Source organism: Ursus maritimus, unplaced genomic scaffold (genome assembly GCF_017311325.1).
Source record: "Ursus maritimus isolate PB19 unplaced genomic scaffold, ASM1731132v1 scaffold_7, whole genome shotgun sequence".
NCBI lineage: Eukaryota > Metazoa > Chordata > Mammalia > Carnivora > Ursidae > Ursus > Ursus maritimus.
This window is the reverse complement of record NW_024426885.1, coordinates 37,184,027-37,198,863: the sequence shown is the minus strand read 5'-3', so window position 1 is coordinate 37,198,863 and position 14,837 is coordinate 37,184,027. Positions and strand designations below refer to the sequence as shown.

Genomic DNA, 14,837 nt, shown 5'->3' with positions numbered 1-14,837 from the left:
TTAGGTCTCATCAACTCCAGTCCCAACTGCTTTCTCCCTGATGTCCATTCAGTATTCCCACTTTCCCAGGATTCCTTAAGAAAATTTATGCAGAGTTGTGTGAGAAAAGAACTACGAATCCCTTTTATAGCCACCTTTTCCCACCAAAGCTTTGTCATCTACTTTCATGGTGGGATGTGAAACTTGCCCTAATGTCCACAGCTGATCCTGACCTCAACAGAGCCAATATGCCCAGAGTGACTTCTAGGCGCCTAGTGCTGTTTATCAGCAGGAGAAATGACTCCTCGTGTTTGAGAGGTGATACACACAGTCCTACTGACCCAGCCTTGGGAAAGAAGAAAGCAGAGACACAGCAGACACGAGGACTGGCCTTTGCTGTGTGCTTCCGGGGCTTTAAAAAAGTGAAAGTATCTGGTTGTTCAGCAAGGAAAGAGAGAGAGAACAGTGGCTGTGCCCTGTCCCCTGGTACCCTACCCCTTTCTCTCCCTGACTCTGGAACCAATGACAGAAGGAGGCACCACAAGGACCTCCACAGTGATGCTGAAGGGCCTTTGGGGGGGGGGGGGACATGAGAGCAGTTTCCACTGCACACTGACGGACCTTTCTGTGAGGCAGCTGCTAGCCCAGGTTTTAAGAAAAGTGGTGTGTTTGTTTCTCAACTAGACTCTCAGCTCCATTCCTAGGAGAAGGGAGTGTTGTCTTGTTCATGTTTATGTCCACAACACCCAGCACAGTACCTGACACTTAAAATGGGCTCAGCACAGACAGATTCAATTGAACTTAAGTAATGATGTGTTATTAGTAATGACTAACATTTAAGAAACAACTTATTACTTACACTTTGTATAGCCTGTCAAATTAATTTTTTTGTTCTGTTTTGCTTAACAGATGGCTGTGGGGTAGAAGACAAGGGCACAGCAAGAGGAAGATGGCTTTATGAAGCCCTCCATTCAAGAGGCCAAACCAATCTCCAAGTAGGAGCTCTGGAGCAGGGAGCCAGAAGAGAAGTACAATGAGCAAGAGAGCTCCAGAAAAAAGGAAAGCAATGGTGATTCTAAGGAGGAAGGAGCCCCAGGCAACAGCAGCCTCAGTCATCAGGAACTTTAAAGCCATTCTTCCCGGTCCAAATTCCCTCCTGGGGAGAGGCCAGGATCCTATAAAAGTGCATTTGAACGAGGCTTAGGGCATTTTTAGAGAATCTTTATCTCACAGATAGTGGTGGAGTCAACTTGCAAATTCAAGACAAGTATCTTACTGTAGTGATCTGAAAGGAATAGCTCTACACCAGACCAAAGTATCCTCCTCCCAGACCCTCGAAATTCTCCAGTTGTCAAATTCTTCCCCAGTCTCTGCTTGAGAGATTTTCTCCTAGCTTCAGAGCCTTAACTACAGAATACTGAGTCTTTGCTCAAGCAGCGGCTCAACACATAACCCCTAAGCTGCCAAGGCTTTTCTCCCCCAAGACTTTGTTTCCTTCCACGAAACCTTCAAGAACCCGGATTCCCGATTTCCTGGCCCAGCGGACGTCTTTACTAGGCTGCTATTCCAGGCCTAGCTAATCTGAGCGGCTGCGTGGCTCCCTCACTCCCGGGACTACGTCGATGGACAGGCCTCCGCTGAGAGGCCGAAGGGAATCCGTCTGAGGGCCCCGCCGGTCGGGATCTTTAGAGGGCGAGCAGCGGGGCACCCCCGCGGAACTACGTTTCCCACAGTGCTCCGAGAAGCCAGGACGGCCACGGCCCGGGACGCGGCGGGCGGGCTCGCGCGCAGCCTCCTGGGAGTTGTAGTTCAGTCCGCTCGCGCCGGCGCTGCTGTGGGCTCGGCGCCGGCCTTTGTCTGTCTGCGGGCGCGCGCCGCTGCGGTGAGTGAGGCCGCCGGCCGGGTCAGTGCGCCCGGGCAAGGCGGGGCCGTGTGGGCTGGCCGCCGCCCCCGGGCCCTCCGCGGCCCCCGCGGCCCTGAGCAGGCCTGGCCGGCCTGAGCCCCGAGGGAGGCCACCGGCGAGGGGAGAGGCGTGCGGCCCGCAGAGAAGGGTCCAGCTGGACCGGAGAGCGGGGTGCTGAGGTCCAGCACGCAGGGCGGGCCCGGGGGGGCCTGAGGCGGAAGGGGAGAGTGTACCCGGGGGAGCAGGGGCCCCTCCGACCGCCGCTCCGCAAGACATAGCATGGGTGAAGGCCCCGCACCCTGGAGACGCGGGAGGGGGAAGGCCACAGGCAGGTGTGCCCAGGGGCCTGCAGTGAGGATTTCACAGCACGGTCGGGGGAAAATGTTCTCTCTCTAGGGAGGGGGGATGGGAGACAGGACAGACTTGTCAGGGTGGAGAATGGGAGAAAGGACAAAATGAGTTGAGATGTGTGGAGAAAATAATCATCCCTACCCTCATCTAAACCTCAGACTATTGCCCAAGATGTTCCAGAGACAGCAGAGTTTACCCTCTCTGCTAGGGCTCTCCCGAGGACTCTCAACTTTAGGCCTTCAGTCTGTAGGTCGTACAGATTCTTCACATTTGGTTCTTTTATTCTCCCAAGGGCTGCCTGATATGACAGTTTTGTTAACCTATTTAGTTAGTGAGGAAATAGAGCCAGGGCTGTTTGGTTACTTGCCCAAGGTTGTATAGGGGGAGGGGAAATTGAAGGCAAGAATCCAAGTCTCTCATGGCCTAAATCTGAGTTTTTCCAAAGGATAAATACCCTTTCTGATAGGAAAAGCAAAACCAATTTTCTATTAATAAAGCCACTTCAAAATCTTCAGGAAATTATTTCCTCAGATTTGTGACCTAGGGAGAAAAATAAAACTATCTCCCTTTATTAACCAAGGCATTTCCTGAGACACAGCTGAGTTGTTACTTGTTGGAAGATCTCATAGCATGTGGAGAGGCAAAGCTATAAATTCTACCTATTGTTCTGACCAAACTATTTGTGGCTTCCCCAGGAACAGAGTCCAACCTTAGGCAGCAGGTTTCATGCACTTTCCAGGGACTCTGGATGGATGTGCAGTTGTTGAGTAACACCTTGAACTAACAAATGAATGTCCTGTAGCATCTTGGCACTCTCATAGAGGATTCCTTTGTAGCTTCTACTCCAAATTGGAGGTGACGCCTCCAAATACAAGTTTAAAATGCCTCTCCAGCCAAAACGAATGTGGCAGAATGTACAGTTGTGAAGACCAGTTGCTTAGGTTAACAAAACAACTGTACCATCACACAACTATTTCATTAAATCAGGAGGCCAGCATTTTGATGAGACATATTGGAGGGAAATAAAGATTATGCACTGAACCACTGCTTAAAGTATACGAATTTAGTAATTAAGGTCCTAAAGAAGAAAATACTCAAAAAAAGAAAAGGGTAAAAAAAGATAGTATGGAGCAAGAGGATTCCTAGGATCTTGAAGAGTAGTAAAGTCTGGTTAAGCATTGTTACATTCTGTTCCATTTTATAAAAATTCTCACGAGCTCTTTAGTGATGAGAAACTAGAGAATTGTCTAGTTTAAGGGCACAGACTCTGGATCTCGAAAGTCTTGAGTCTGATCCTTTGCCCACCCTGGACTCCTTATTGGCTCTGAGAATTTGGGCAGGTTACTTATCCTATTTGTAGTGCCTTGGGCTTGGTTTTGGGAGTCTGAAGTTCTTCCTCTTCCAAGAATTGACAAATATTTACATTTAGAATTGGTATTCTCATATCTTAAAGAATAAGGGAGGGGTGGGTCTGGATCAGGGGCCTCCTAAATATTGTTAAAAGGTAAACACATGAGATCTCTTGTTTTGTCTTTATAACCTGGGGAGAACTGGAGCCATTACATCAGGCAATCCAGATTTCCTCCATTTACTCATACCCCATAATGGAGCTCCTGTTGACTTTATCCTTCTCACTTATCAATTCTCCTGCCTTTTCCTGTTTGTTTTTTTCTGTTTTTTGTTTGTTTGTTTTTTCCTCCTTAGGTGTTCAAGAATAGCCCATGGAAGAATCATATGAAGAGGTGGTGATTAAGGTCATACAGCAGGCGTGGACATGTTTGGATTTCCAACAGCTACCCTGCTGGACTGTCATGGAAGATATGCGCAGAATGTAGCATTTTTCAGTGAGTGAGTTGGTTGATCACTGAGATGCCCTCAAATCACAATATTTAGTGTCCCTTTACTCAAGTACTGGTCAGCAGGCTGAGGAAGCAGAGGAGACATTCCTTTGGAAGAGTTCACCATTCCTGGGGGTTATAGGGAAAGCCTACAAGCTAGAATTAGAAATAGCAGTAGAAACAGAGCAAGAGAATGATCTTGATATAGAGATAGTTTTGAGGTAGTCTCTGAGAAAACGAATGTGCAGCTTTACATCTCGGCATAATCACTGAATAAGGGTAAGGCAAGAGAAAATCTTCCTAGGATGACTCCAAGAAAACTGTTAATAGTGATGAGTGGACCTATAATTAAAGTGCAGTAGGAGGCTCAGATGTGGGACAGTATGGAAAACACTGTCACCATCTGCATAGGAAGTGTTTGAGAATAACTTCCAAACCAAAATTGATTTCAGTTCCACCATAGCTTAGTAGACTGAAATAGCATGGATATTAAAGGGGAAAGTTCCTTGGATCAGATTCTATAATTGTCCTAGCTTGATCTATGGTATCAGACAAATTATTTAACTTCCTTGAGCTCCAGGCTCTTCATCTATAAAATGGGAAAATAAACTCTACCTTGCAGGGTTACTGGGATTAGAGATAATAGATGTAATGTATCAAAGATTCTGATACATATTTTCTGATGTCATGGAGCTTACTCCACTGTCAGGAAAACAAATTGATGCAGAGATGGATTTCTCATGTACTGGTCTCTTCAGGGCCCTCTACCTACTTTTATACTGTTTCTTAATGGAGTGCCTCCAAAATTTTAAAGCTTTAGGCCCTACACAACCTGGATTCATACCTATGTTGGAGTCAGATAAAACTTGGTTATGGGGCTCTATTTGGTCCTATATAGTTTTCTTCATTTTCTGAGCCTATATTCTTATCTATAAAATGGAGATAATCATGTCTACCTTACCAGATTCTTTGGGAAGCTAAATTAAACTAAATTTAGAGGCAGTATACTACTGTGGAGCATGCCTGTGTTTGAATCCCAACTCTACACTTAGCTAACTGCAAGATCTGTGACAACCTCCCTATGCTTTCATTTCCTTCTCTGTAGCAATCTCAGGACTGTTTTCAGGATTAAATTATCTATGCAGAGTTCATAGTATGTGTGACACATAATAAGCATTCAAAGCATTGTTTCTTTTTTCCCTATTCTTCTCACTCAGCATATTGGTGCATCTTACATGACTTCCCTCTCATTTTACCAGATGTGATGACAGAAGCCCACCACAAATATGATCACTCTGAGGCCACAGGATCCTCAAGCTGGGATTTCCAGAATTCTTTCAGAAGAGAGAAGCTGGAACAAAAATCCCCAGAGTCTAAGACACTACAGGAAGATTCACCTGGAGTGAGACAGAGGGTCTATGAGTGTCAGGAATGTGGAAAATCCTTCAGGCAAAAAGGTAGTCTAACCCTGCATGAAAGAATCCACACTGGTCAAAAGCCCTTTGAGTGTACCCATTGTGGAAAAAGCTTCAGGGCCAAAGGCAATCTTGTTACACATCAGCGAATACACACAGGAGAGAAGCCCTATCAGTGCAAGGAGTGTGGGAAAAGCTTTAGTCAACGAGGTAGTCTGGCCGTTCATGAAAGACTCCATACCGGACAGAAACCCTATGAGTGTGCTATTTGTCAGAGAAGCTTCAGGAATCAAAGTAACCTTGCTGTTCATAGAAGAGTTCACAGTGGTGAAAAGCCCTATAGATGTGATCAGTGTGGAAAAGCCTTTAGTCAGAAAGGAAGCTTAATTGTTCACATCAGAGTCCACACAGGCCTAAAACCCTATGCCTGCACACAGTGCAGGAAGAGTTTCCACACCAGGGGCAATTGTATCCTGCATGGCAAAATCCACACAGGAGAGACACCCTATCTGTGTGGCCAGTGTGGGAAAAGCTTCACTCAGAGAGGGAGTCTGGCTGTGCACCAGCGAAGCTGCTCACAAAGACTCACGCTTTGACCACCCTCTTCAAAGGAAGTTCTCTTTATGAATTAAAAGTAAAAAAAAAAAAAAAAAAAAAAAACCCTCAGACCAAGCAACCTATCCGATTCTATGGAATGAATGGAGACTTTCAGAAAGACCATCATTGGGTAGGGCAAACTGACTTTTCTCCTTTCCCCCAAATGAGTATGAAAAATAAATGTCTTGTTTATTATCATTATCACATATGTTTCATAATTTGTCAGTTTATTTTGACCTAAGTTCCCAAAGTACCTCCATTAATCTAGAGCATACTTCGGAGATGTTCTATGTATAACAGATAACAGATTTTAAATCTGTAGTTGACATCGTTAGTTTTTGTTTTTTAAATCAACCTTTTATGAATCCCAAGGTCTTTTCTTTACACATTCAAATCAATCTTGTATTGGATTTAAGAAAGGAAGAATTCATCCCAAAGAGCTTGGTAGCGAATCTTTATCATCTAGAGAGGTAAATTATATCAAAGATCTTTGGGCACAGAAATGCTTTAGAAATACTATGGATTTGAATAGTAATATAATATTGCTCCCAAAGATACCCTGATACCATTTGAAGATGTATACAAGAATGCTGATATCCCAATTCATAATAGTCATAAACTGGACAAAACCCAAAATATCCAACAATAGGTAAGGTAATATATTGTGGTGTGTTCATATAACAAAATATGACAATAAAAAATAACATACAACTGATACATGCAGTAATATGGAAGACTCTCAAAACTTTATGTTGAGTGAAAGAAGACACACACACACCAGGAAAAACTAATCTAATAGAACTAATAGAATACAGATAGCGGCTAACTACGAGGGTAGGGAACTGGGTAAGGACTGACTTGAAAAGGGCACAAGGCAACCTTATAGAGTGAAAACATGCTCTAAACCTTAGTTCAGGGGGTGGATGCATGGGTCTGTACAATTGTCAAAATTCACTGAACTCAGCAGTTAAGAGTCTGCATTTTCTTATCTGTAAGGAATACTTCAGTAATGAGGCAGTTTAAAAATACTGCACACACACACACACACACACACAAATACTTCACACAAGTTCTTTAACACTTATAAAGAGATGGGGGTCTGTCACCTCTACTTGAGTTTGGGTAGGCTTGTGACTGCTTCAAACACAAAAAAAACAGAATTGATGCTATATGATTTCCAAGAATAGGTCTGAAGAGCTCTTTAAAGGTGTGAAAAGTTTCTGCATGATTCTCTTGAGACACTTACTCTGGAGAAAATCAGCTGCCATGTAAAAAAGTCTATCTTGAGGCCACTATGATGGACAAGCTGCATATAAGTGCTCCAGTTGACAACTTCAGCTGAGCTCCAACAGACAGGCAGCAACAACTACCAGCCATGTGAGTGAGTTTTTGTAGATGTCCAGCCAAGTGTAACCTTCAGATGACTGGAGCCCCACATCACATCTGACCAAAACTGTATGAGAGACCCCCAAATAAGAACAGCCTTCCCAAATTCCTAGCACACAAAGTCATTAGAGAAATCAAAAGTTATGGTTTTATACCATGAAATATTTAGGTTATTATACAGCAATAACAGAACATAACATATTTTCTAAAAGGATAAGATACTGTGAAAAGAAAAGGAAAAATCTGGGAGAACTACTCGAGATTTACTTACTGATTAAACTAAAACAGGAAATTATGATTCATGATTCATCAGAAAGCTTAAGATTTAAAAGTAAACATTTTTGACAAAACAGAAGGCAAGGTATAGATTAGTCAACCCAGATACAAGTTACGTGAAGAAGTAAATGCTGGTCTCCAGCAGTCCTGCACTGTAAGAAATTTATTAGGTAGATACACTTCAGTAACAATGAGGCAGTTTCAAAACATTTCCCACAAGTTCTTTAACACTAATATCATGAAGAGATGGAGATCTGCTTCATGTCCACTTGAATCTGGGTAGGCTTGTGACTGCTTCAGACACGAAAAAACAACTGATGGGACATCACTTCCAAGAATAGATCTGAAGAGTTCTTTAAAGGTGTGAAAAGTTTCTGAATGATTAGATAGACAGATACATACATACATATCTATATATAGACATCTTAGAATCCTGGTTCTGCAGAAAATAAATGAGTAAATAAAGAGTAAATAGGTCAGAAAATCTAAAAGATCTCTAAAAATATTCTTCCTATTTTTTATATATATATATTATTAAATTTCTTCAAAGATTGTTGGCTGTTTCTATTAAAGTAACAACAAAAGAGAGTTCTAGTTTAAGAGGACAATGTAGGAAGATCCTGGATTCACCTCCTCGCACAGATACACCTAATCAATAGCTACCTGCGGAACAATTTCCTCTAAAAAAAAAAAAAAAAAAAAAACCACCTAAAAACTTGCTAAGTGACTCCTACAGATAACACAAATAAGAAAAAAACTCACATTGAAGCTGGTAGGAGAGGCTGAGACAATTGCCATAAATCCCACCCCTGGTGCAGCAGCCTACAATCAGGAGAGAACCCACAACCTGGAGCTTCTTTCTGAGGAGTAAAGAGTTTGAGCCCCAAATTGGGTACTCCAACTTCTAAGACTTGAGACATGAGTCCCCAAAACAACTATCTTTGAAAACCAAGAGGATTCACGTTCATGAGACCCACAAGCTAGAGTGAACTGAAAAACAGCTCTTAAAGGGCTCTCACACTTGGACTCACCCCAAGGACCAGCACAGAAGCAGCCAATTGAAAGGCGCTCAGACTTCATGTGAAAGAAGCTTATTTTCTTAAAGTGATGGCCTGAGGCACAGGCATCTAATTTAACACACACCTAGGGGACTTGCATCTCCAGGGATAGAAGACAGCTGGCACCATCTTTCCATTGTTCCTCTGCCTCACTTCAGCTCTCTGGTATTTCCCAGAAAAGAGCTTATACCTGCCTCTGGCACACCAATTCTTGCAGCTGTGGCCTAGGGGAACAACTCTAGTCATCTGGCTCTGGTAGCAAGTGGGGCTTGTCCACAGGACTGTAACCAGTGGAGAAATAACTTCTTAACTGGCTACCACCCTCAAAGCACAACAAGAGACAACAGACCAAGGCACTCAGTCTTTCCATAAAAGAGGCCTATTAGCTTATCTTCATAGCTGTGGCCTGAAAGGCAGGATTCTAATTAAACATACAAGGGCACACTATAATTCTCTCCAGAGACCTCAGAGGGCAGCATTATCTTCATTGTCCCTCTGCTGTGCTCCACAGCACCAGTATTTCTCAGAGATGTGCTTGTACATGTCACTGGTATGCTGGTTTTTATGGGTGCCACCCAGAGGACACCCCTTAGATTGTCTTTCTCTGGTGGCCAACAGGGCTTGTATTCTTGTATCCCATGGGACCGTAACAAAGAGACAATTCTTGGCTGGCTACAAACCCTAAGGCACTACGCAGAAAAGAGACTGAAACACACCCCCAGTCTTTCTGGGAAAGAGACCTATTTGCTTGTTCTGGAACATCAGCCTGAGTGGCAGGTTTCTGGTTTGGCAAAACTAGATGCCTACTGAGATACACTAAGGGATGGGTGCCAGTGGATGCCATGTTCACACTTTCCCTCTGCCTCACTCCAGGTCACTGTATCTCCCAGAAAGAAACTTTTATACTCCTCTGGCACTAAAATATAAATGACTGCCACCCAGGGGACACTTCTAGTGCATGTAGCTTTGGTGGCCAGTGGGAATTACACTTGTGGTCCCACAGGACTGTATATATTTGCATAAGTTAGAAGCTACTGCATGAGCTGAACCTAACTGCTGCTTGATATCTTACTCTTTGGGACACTAACAGGTCTTAGCACACCCTCAGCTACTAGAAGTCACTAAAATAAAATAGGCTGCTTGGACAATCATGAAGGCTTGAGAGACAACCAAGAGTTAGGGCAGGGTTGAATGATAAGGTTCATCTACTACACAAGTCCACTTCATCAGGGCTGGGAAAGGTGGCTGTTTCAGCCAGTGCATAGAAACCAACACTGAGAGATGAAAATGAAGAAACAGAGGAATATGTTCCAAATGAAAGAACAAGATAAAACCTCAGAAAAAAAGTCCTTAATGAAACGGAGATAAGTGATTTACCTGATAAAGATTCCAAAATAATAGTCATAAAGATGCTCACTGAATTTGGGAGAAGAATGTATGAACACAATGAGAACTTAAAAAAAAAAGGTACAGAAAATATAAGAAGTCAGAGATGAAGAACACAAGAAGTGAATTGAAAAATATTATAGAGGGGTTAAATAGCAGACTACACAAAGCAGAAGAAAGACTCAGTGAACTTGGAAACAAGGCAGTAGAACTCACCCAATCAAAGCAGCAAAAAGAAAAAAGAATGAAAACAGTCAGGCTACCTTAAGGGACTTACGGTACAACATCATGTAGACTAACGTTCACATTATAGGGATTCTAGAAGGAGAACAAAAAGAGATAGACAATTTATTGGAAGAAATAACATCTAGAAACTTCCCTAATCTAGGGAAGGAAACAGATATCCAGAACAAGGAATCCCAGAGTTCAAAATAAAATGAATCCAAAAAGACTCACACCAATACACATTATAATTAAAGGGTCAAAAGTAAAAGACAAGGAGAGAATCATAAAAGCAACAAGACAAAAACAACTTGTTACATGCAAGGAAACCCCCCCCCCATAAAGGTAACAAAAACTTTGTATGCCAGAAGGAGGTAGCTTGGTATATTCAAAGTGCTGAAAGAAAGAAAAAACTGCCAACCAAGACTATCCTACCCAGCAAAAGAAAAAAAAAAAGTCCTTCATAATTGAAAGCAGGATAAAGAGATTTTCAGATCAAAAAAACAGGGGCGCCTGGGTAGCGCAGTCGTTAAGCGTCTGCCTTCGGCTCAGGGCGTGATCCCGGCATTCTGGGATCGAGTCCCACATCGGGCTCCTCGGCTGGGAGCCTGCTTCTTCCTCTCCCTCTCCCCTGCTGTGTTCCCTCTCTCGCTGGCTGTCTCTCTGTCACATAAATAAATAAAATCTTTAAAAAAACAAAAAACAAAAAAATTAACAAAAAATAAAAAAGAGTTTTCCAGACAAGCAAAAGCTGAAAGGAGTTCATTACCACTAGACCAGCTTTACAAGAAATGTTAAAGGGACTTCTTTAAGCTGAAAAAAAAAGGACACTAATTAGTAACAGGAAAATATGAAACTATAAATCTCACCAATAAGGTAAATAAATACATAGTAAAATTCAGAAAAATCTAATGTTGTAAATGTGGTGGATTAATCAATTATAAAGCAAGGATGAAGGTTAACAGATAAGAGTAGTAAGAATAACTATAATAATTAGTTAAGGGATACACAAAATTAAAAAGTAAAAATGTGGCATCAAAAACGAAATGTGGTGGGAGTAAAATGCAGAGGTTTAGAATACATTCAAACATAGGTTATCACCTTAAAATAGACTATTATAAGTTGTTACATGTAAGCTTCAGAGAAGGAATCTAAACATACCACCAAAGAAAATAATCAAATCATAAAGGATGAAAGCAAGAGAAGACAGGAACAGAGGAACTAAAAAACAGCCAGAAAACAATTAACAAAATGGCATAAAGTATATCCCTAGCAAATTACTTTAAGTGTAAATGGACTAAATTATCTAATCAAAAGATACAGAGTGGCCAAATGGATAAAAAACAAGACCCAGGGTGTGTGGGTGGCTCAGTCAGTTGAGCATCTGACTCTTGGATTCAGCTCAGGTCATGATCTCATGGGTTGTGGGATCGAGCCCTGCATCAGGCTCCATGCTCAGTGGGGAGTCTGCTTGAGACTCTCCCTCTGCCCTTCCCCTTGGCTCGCACACACATGCATGTGCTCTCTCTCAAGTAAATAAATCTTTAAAACAACAACAACAACAAGACCCATCTCTATACTGCCTATAAGAAACTCACTTCAGATTTAAGGACACACACAGACTGAAAATGAAAAGACGGAAAAATATATTCCATGCAAACGAAAACCAAAAGAAAGCTGGGGTAGCTATACTTAGACAAAACAGACTTTAAAATAAAGACTACAATCAGAAACAAAGAAGGGCATTATATAATGATAAAAGGGTCAATCCAACGAGAGGGTAAAACATCTGTAAATATTTATGCATCCAATATAGGAGCGCCTAAATATATAAAGCAATGTCAACAGAAATAAAAAGAGAAACAGACAACAATGCAATAATAGCAGGGGACTTTAATACCCCACTTAGATCATACAGACATAAAATCAGTAAGGAAACATGGCTTTAAACACGTTAGGCCAGCTAGACTTAACAGATACATAACATATATAAGACTATAACAGATATATACAGAACACCCCATCCAAAAGCAATAGAACACATTCTTTTCACACATGGAACATTCTCTAGAGTAGATCATTTATTAGGCCACAAAACAAACCTCAATAAATTTAAGACTGAAATCATATCAGGCATCTTTTCCAACCACATGGTATGAAATTAGAAATCAATTACAAAAAGAAAAATGGAAAATTCACAAATATGTGGAGATAAAACATGGTACTGAACAACCAACTGGTCAAAGAAAAAATCAAAAGGGAAATAAAAAAAATACTTAAGGTGGGGTGCCTGCGTGGCTAAGTCAGTTAAGCATCTGATCCCACAGTCCTGGGATTGAGCCCCGTGTCAGGGTCCCTACTCAGTGGGGAGTCTGCTTCTCCCTCCCCTGCTCTTGCACTCTTGCTCTCTCTCTTTCTCTCTCTCTCCCTCTCAAATAAGTAAATAAAATCTTTTAAAAAAAAAAGCCCAAAGCTAATAGAAGAAAGGACATAACAAAGATCAGAGGAGAAATAAATAACATAGAGACTATAAAGACAATAGAAAAGATCGATGAAACTAAAAGTTTGTTCTTTAAAAAGATAAACAAAACTGACAAACCTTTAGCAATATTCACCAAGAAAAAAAGATAAGAGGATTCAAAATCATTAATGAAAGAGGAAACATTACAACCGATATCACAGAAATGCAAAGGACTATGAACAATTATAGGCCAACAAATTGGACGGCTTAGAAGAACAGATAAATTTCTAGAAACATACAACCGCCAAGACTGAATCATGAAGAAACACAAAATCTGAACAAACTGATTACTACAGACTACATCAGTAATCAAAAACCTCTCAACTAACAAAAATCCAGGATTAGATGGTTCACTGGCGAATTTTACCAAGCATTTAAAGGACAACCACTCCCTAAACTTTCCAAAAATTAAAAAAGGAAGGAACATTTCCAAACTTATTTTATGAAGCATTACCCTGATACCAAAACCAGATAAGGATACCACAAGAAAACTATAGGCCAACATCCCTGCTGAACATAGATACAAAAATCCTCAACAATATATTCACAAACTGGGGGCATCTGGGTGGCTCAGTCGGTTAAGCATCTACCTTCAGCTCAGGTTATGATCAGAGGGTCCTGAGAAGTCCTACATTGAGCTCCCTGCTCCACAGGGAGTCTGCATCTCCCTCTGCCCCTCCTCCCACTCGTTCTCTCAATCTCTCTCTCTCTCAAATACAATATTTTTTTAAAACAATATATTCACAAACCGAATTCAACAATATATTAAAAGATCATACACCATGACTGAGGCGATTTATTCCAGGGATGCAAGGATGCTTCAATATCCACAAATTAATCAATGTGATACACCACATTAACCAAATGAAAGATAAAAATCCTATAGTCTCAATAGATACAGAAAAACATTTGACAAAATTCAACATCTATTCATAATAAAAACTCTCAACAAAGTTGATAAGAGGAAACACACCTCAACATATTAAGACCATATATGACAAGTCCACAGCTAACATCATACTCAGAGTAAAAAGCTGAAAGCTTTTCCTCTAAGATCAGAAACAAGATAAGGATGCCCACTATCCCCACTTTCATTCAACATAGTAATGAAAATCCCAGCCAGAGCAATTAGGCAAGACAAAGAAATAAAAAGGCATTTTATTTCAAATTAGAAAGGAAGAGGCAAAAGTCACTATTTCCTTTCCATGATCTTACAAATAGAAAACCCAGGGGCACCTGGGTGGCACAAACACATGACTCTTCATTTCGGCTCAGGTCATGATCTTAGGGTTGTGAGATCAAGCTTGCGTTGAGCTCCGCATTGGGCATGGAGCATGCTTAAGATTCTCTCTTCCCCTCTCCCGTTGCCCCGCCCCCCACCCCACACGCACGCTCTCTAAAAAAGAAAAGAAAACCTGAAGACATCACCAAAAAACTGTTAAAACTAATAAATGAATTCAGTCGAGGATAGAAAATACACAAAATTTGTTGCATTTCTGTACACCTAGAACAAACTATCAGAAAGAGAAATTGAGAAAACAATCCCATTTACAACTGCATCAAAAAGAATAAAATATCGGGGCGCCTGGGTGGCTCAGTCGTTAAGCGTCTGCCTTGGGCTCAGGGCGTGATCCCGGTGGTGTGGGATCAAGCCCCACATCAGGCTCCTCTGCTGGGAGCCTGCTTCTTCCTCTCCCACTCCCCCTGCCTCTGGGTGGCTGTCTCTCTCTCTGTCAAATAAATAAATAAAATATTTTTTAAAAAAAAGAATAAAATATCTAGAAAGGAGGTGGAAGACCTGTACACTAAAAACTGTAAGACACTGATGAAAGAAATCGAGTAAGACAAATAAATGAAAAGATACTCTGTGCTCATGGATGGAAAAATTAATATTGTTACAATGTC

General features: G+C 41.5%; 1 protein-coding gene across 4 annotated transcripts; it reads left to right on the top strand.

Annotated features, from left to right (window-relative positions):
* The first annotated feature begins 1,759 nt into the window (after positions 1-1,759).
* On the top strand, positions 1,760-6,289 carry ZNF32 (zinc finger protein 32). 4 transcript variants are annotated; one of them, XM_040624621.1, is made up of 3 exons: positions 1,760-1,861; positions 3,938-4,077; positions 5,289-6,289. In XM_040624621.1, exons 2-3 carry the CDS (start codon positions 4,008-4,010, stop codon positions 6,080-6,082), a joined length of 864 nt encoding a protein of 287 aa, XP_040480555.1. In that variant the 5' UTR covers positions 1,760-1,861; positions 3,938-4,007; the 3' UTR covers positions 6,083-6,289. The 4 variants fall into 4 exon arrangements, with proteins under 4 accessions (XP_040480555.1, XP_040480556.1, XP_008694424.1 ...); XM_040624622.1 differs by lacking the exon at positions 1,760-1,861 and adding an exon at positions 2,040-2,061; XM_008696202.2 differs by lacking the exon at positions 1,760-1,861 and having other exon boundaries at positions 5,331-6,289.
* The last annotated feature ends 8,548 nt before the right edge of the window (positions 6,290-14,837 follow it).

Excerpts from the sequence above, each read along its gene's own strand:
- ZNF32 (XM_040624621.1), top strand. The coding sequence starts at position 4,008 with ATGTTTGGATTTCCAACAGCTACCCTGCTGGACTGTCATGGAAGATAT. Across the intron at positions 4,078-5,288 it reads GCAGAATGTAGCATTTTTCA|CATATTGGTGCATCTTACAT; the intron begins GTGAGTGAGTTG and ends CTTCTCACTCAG.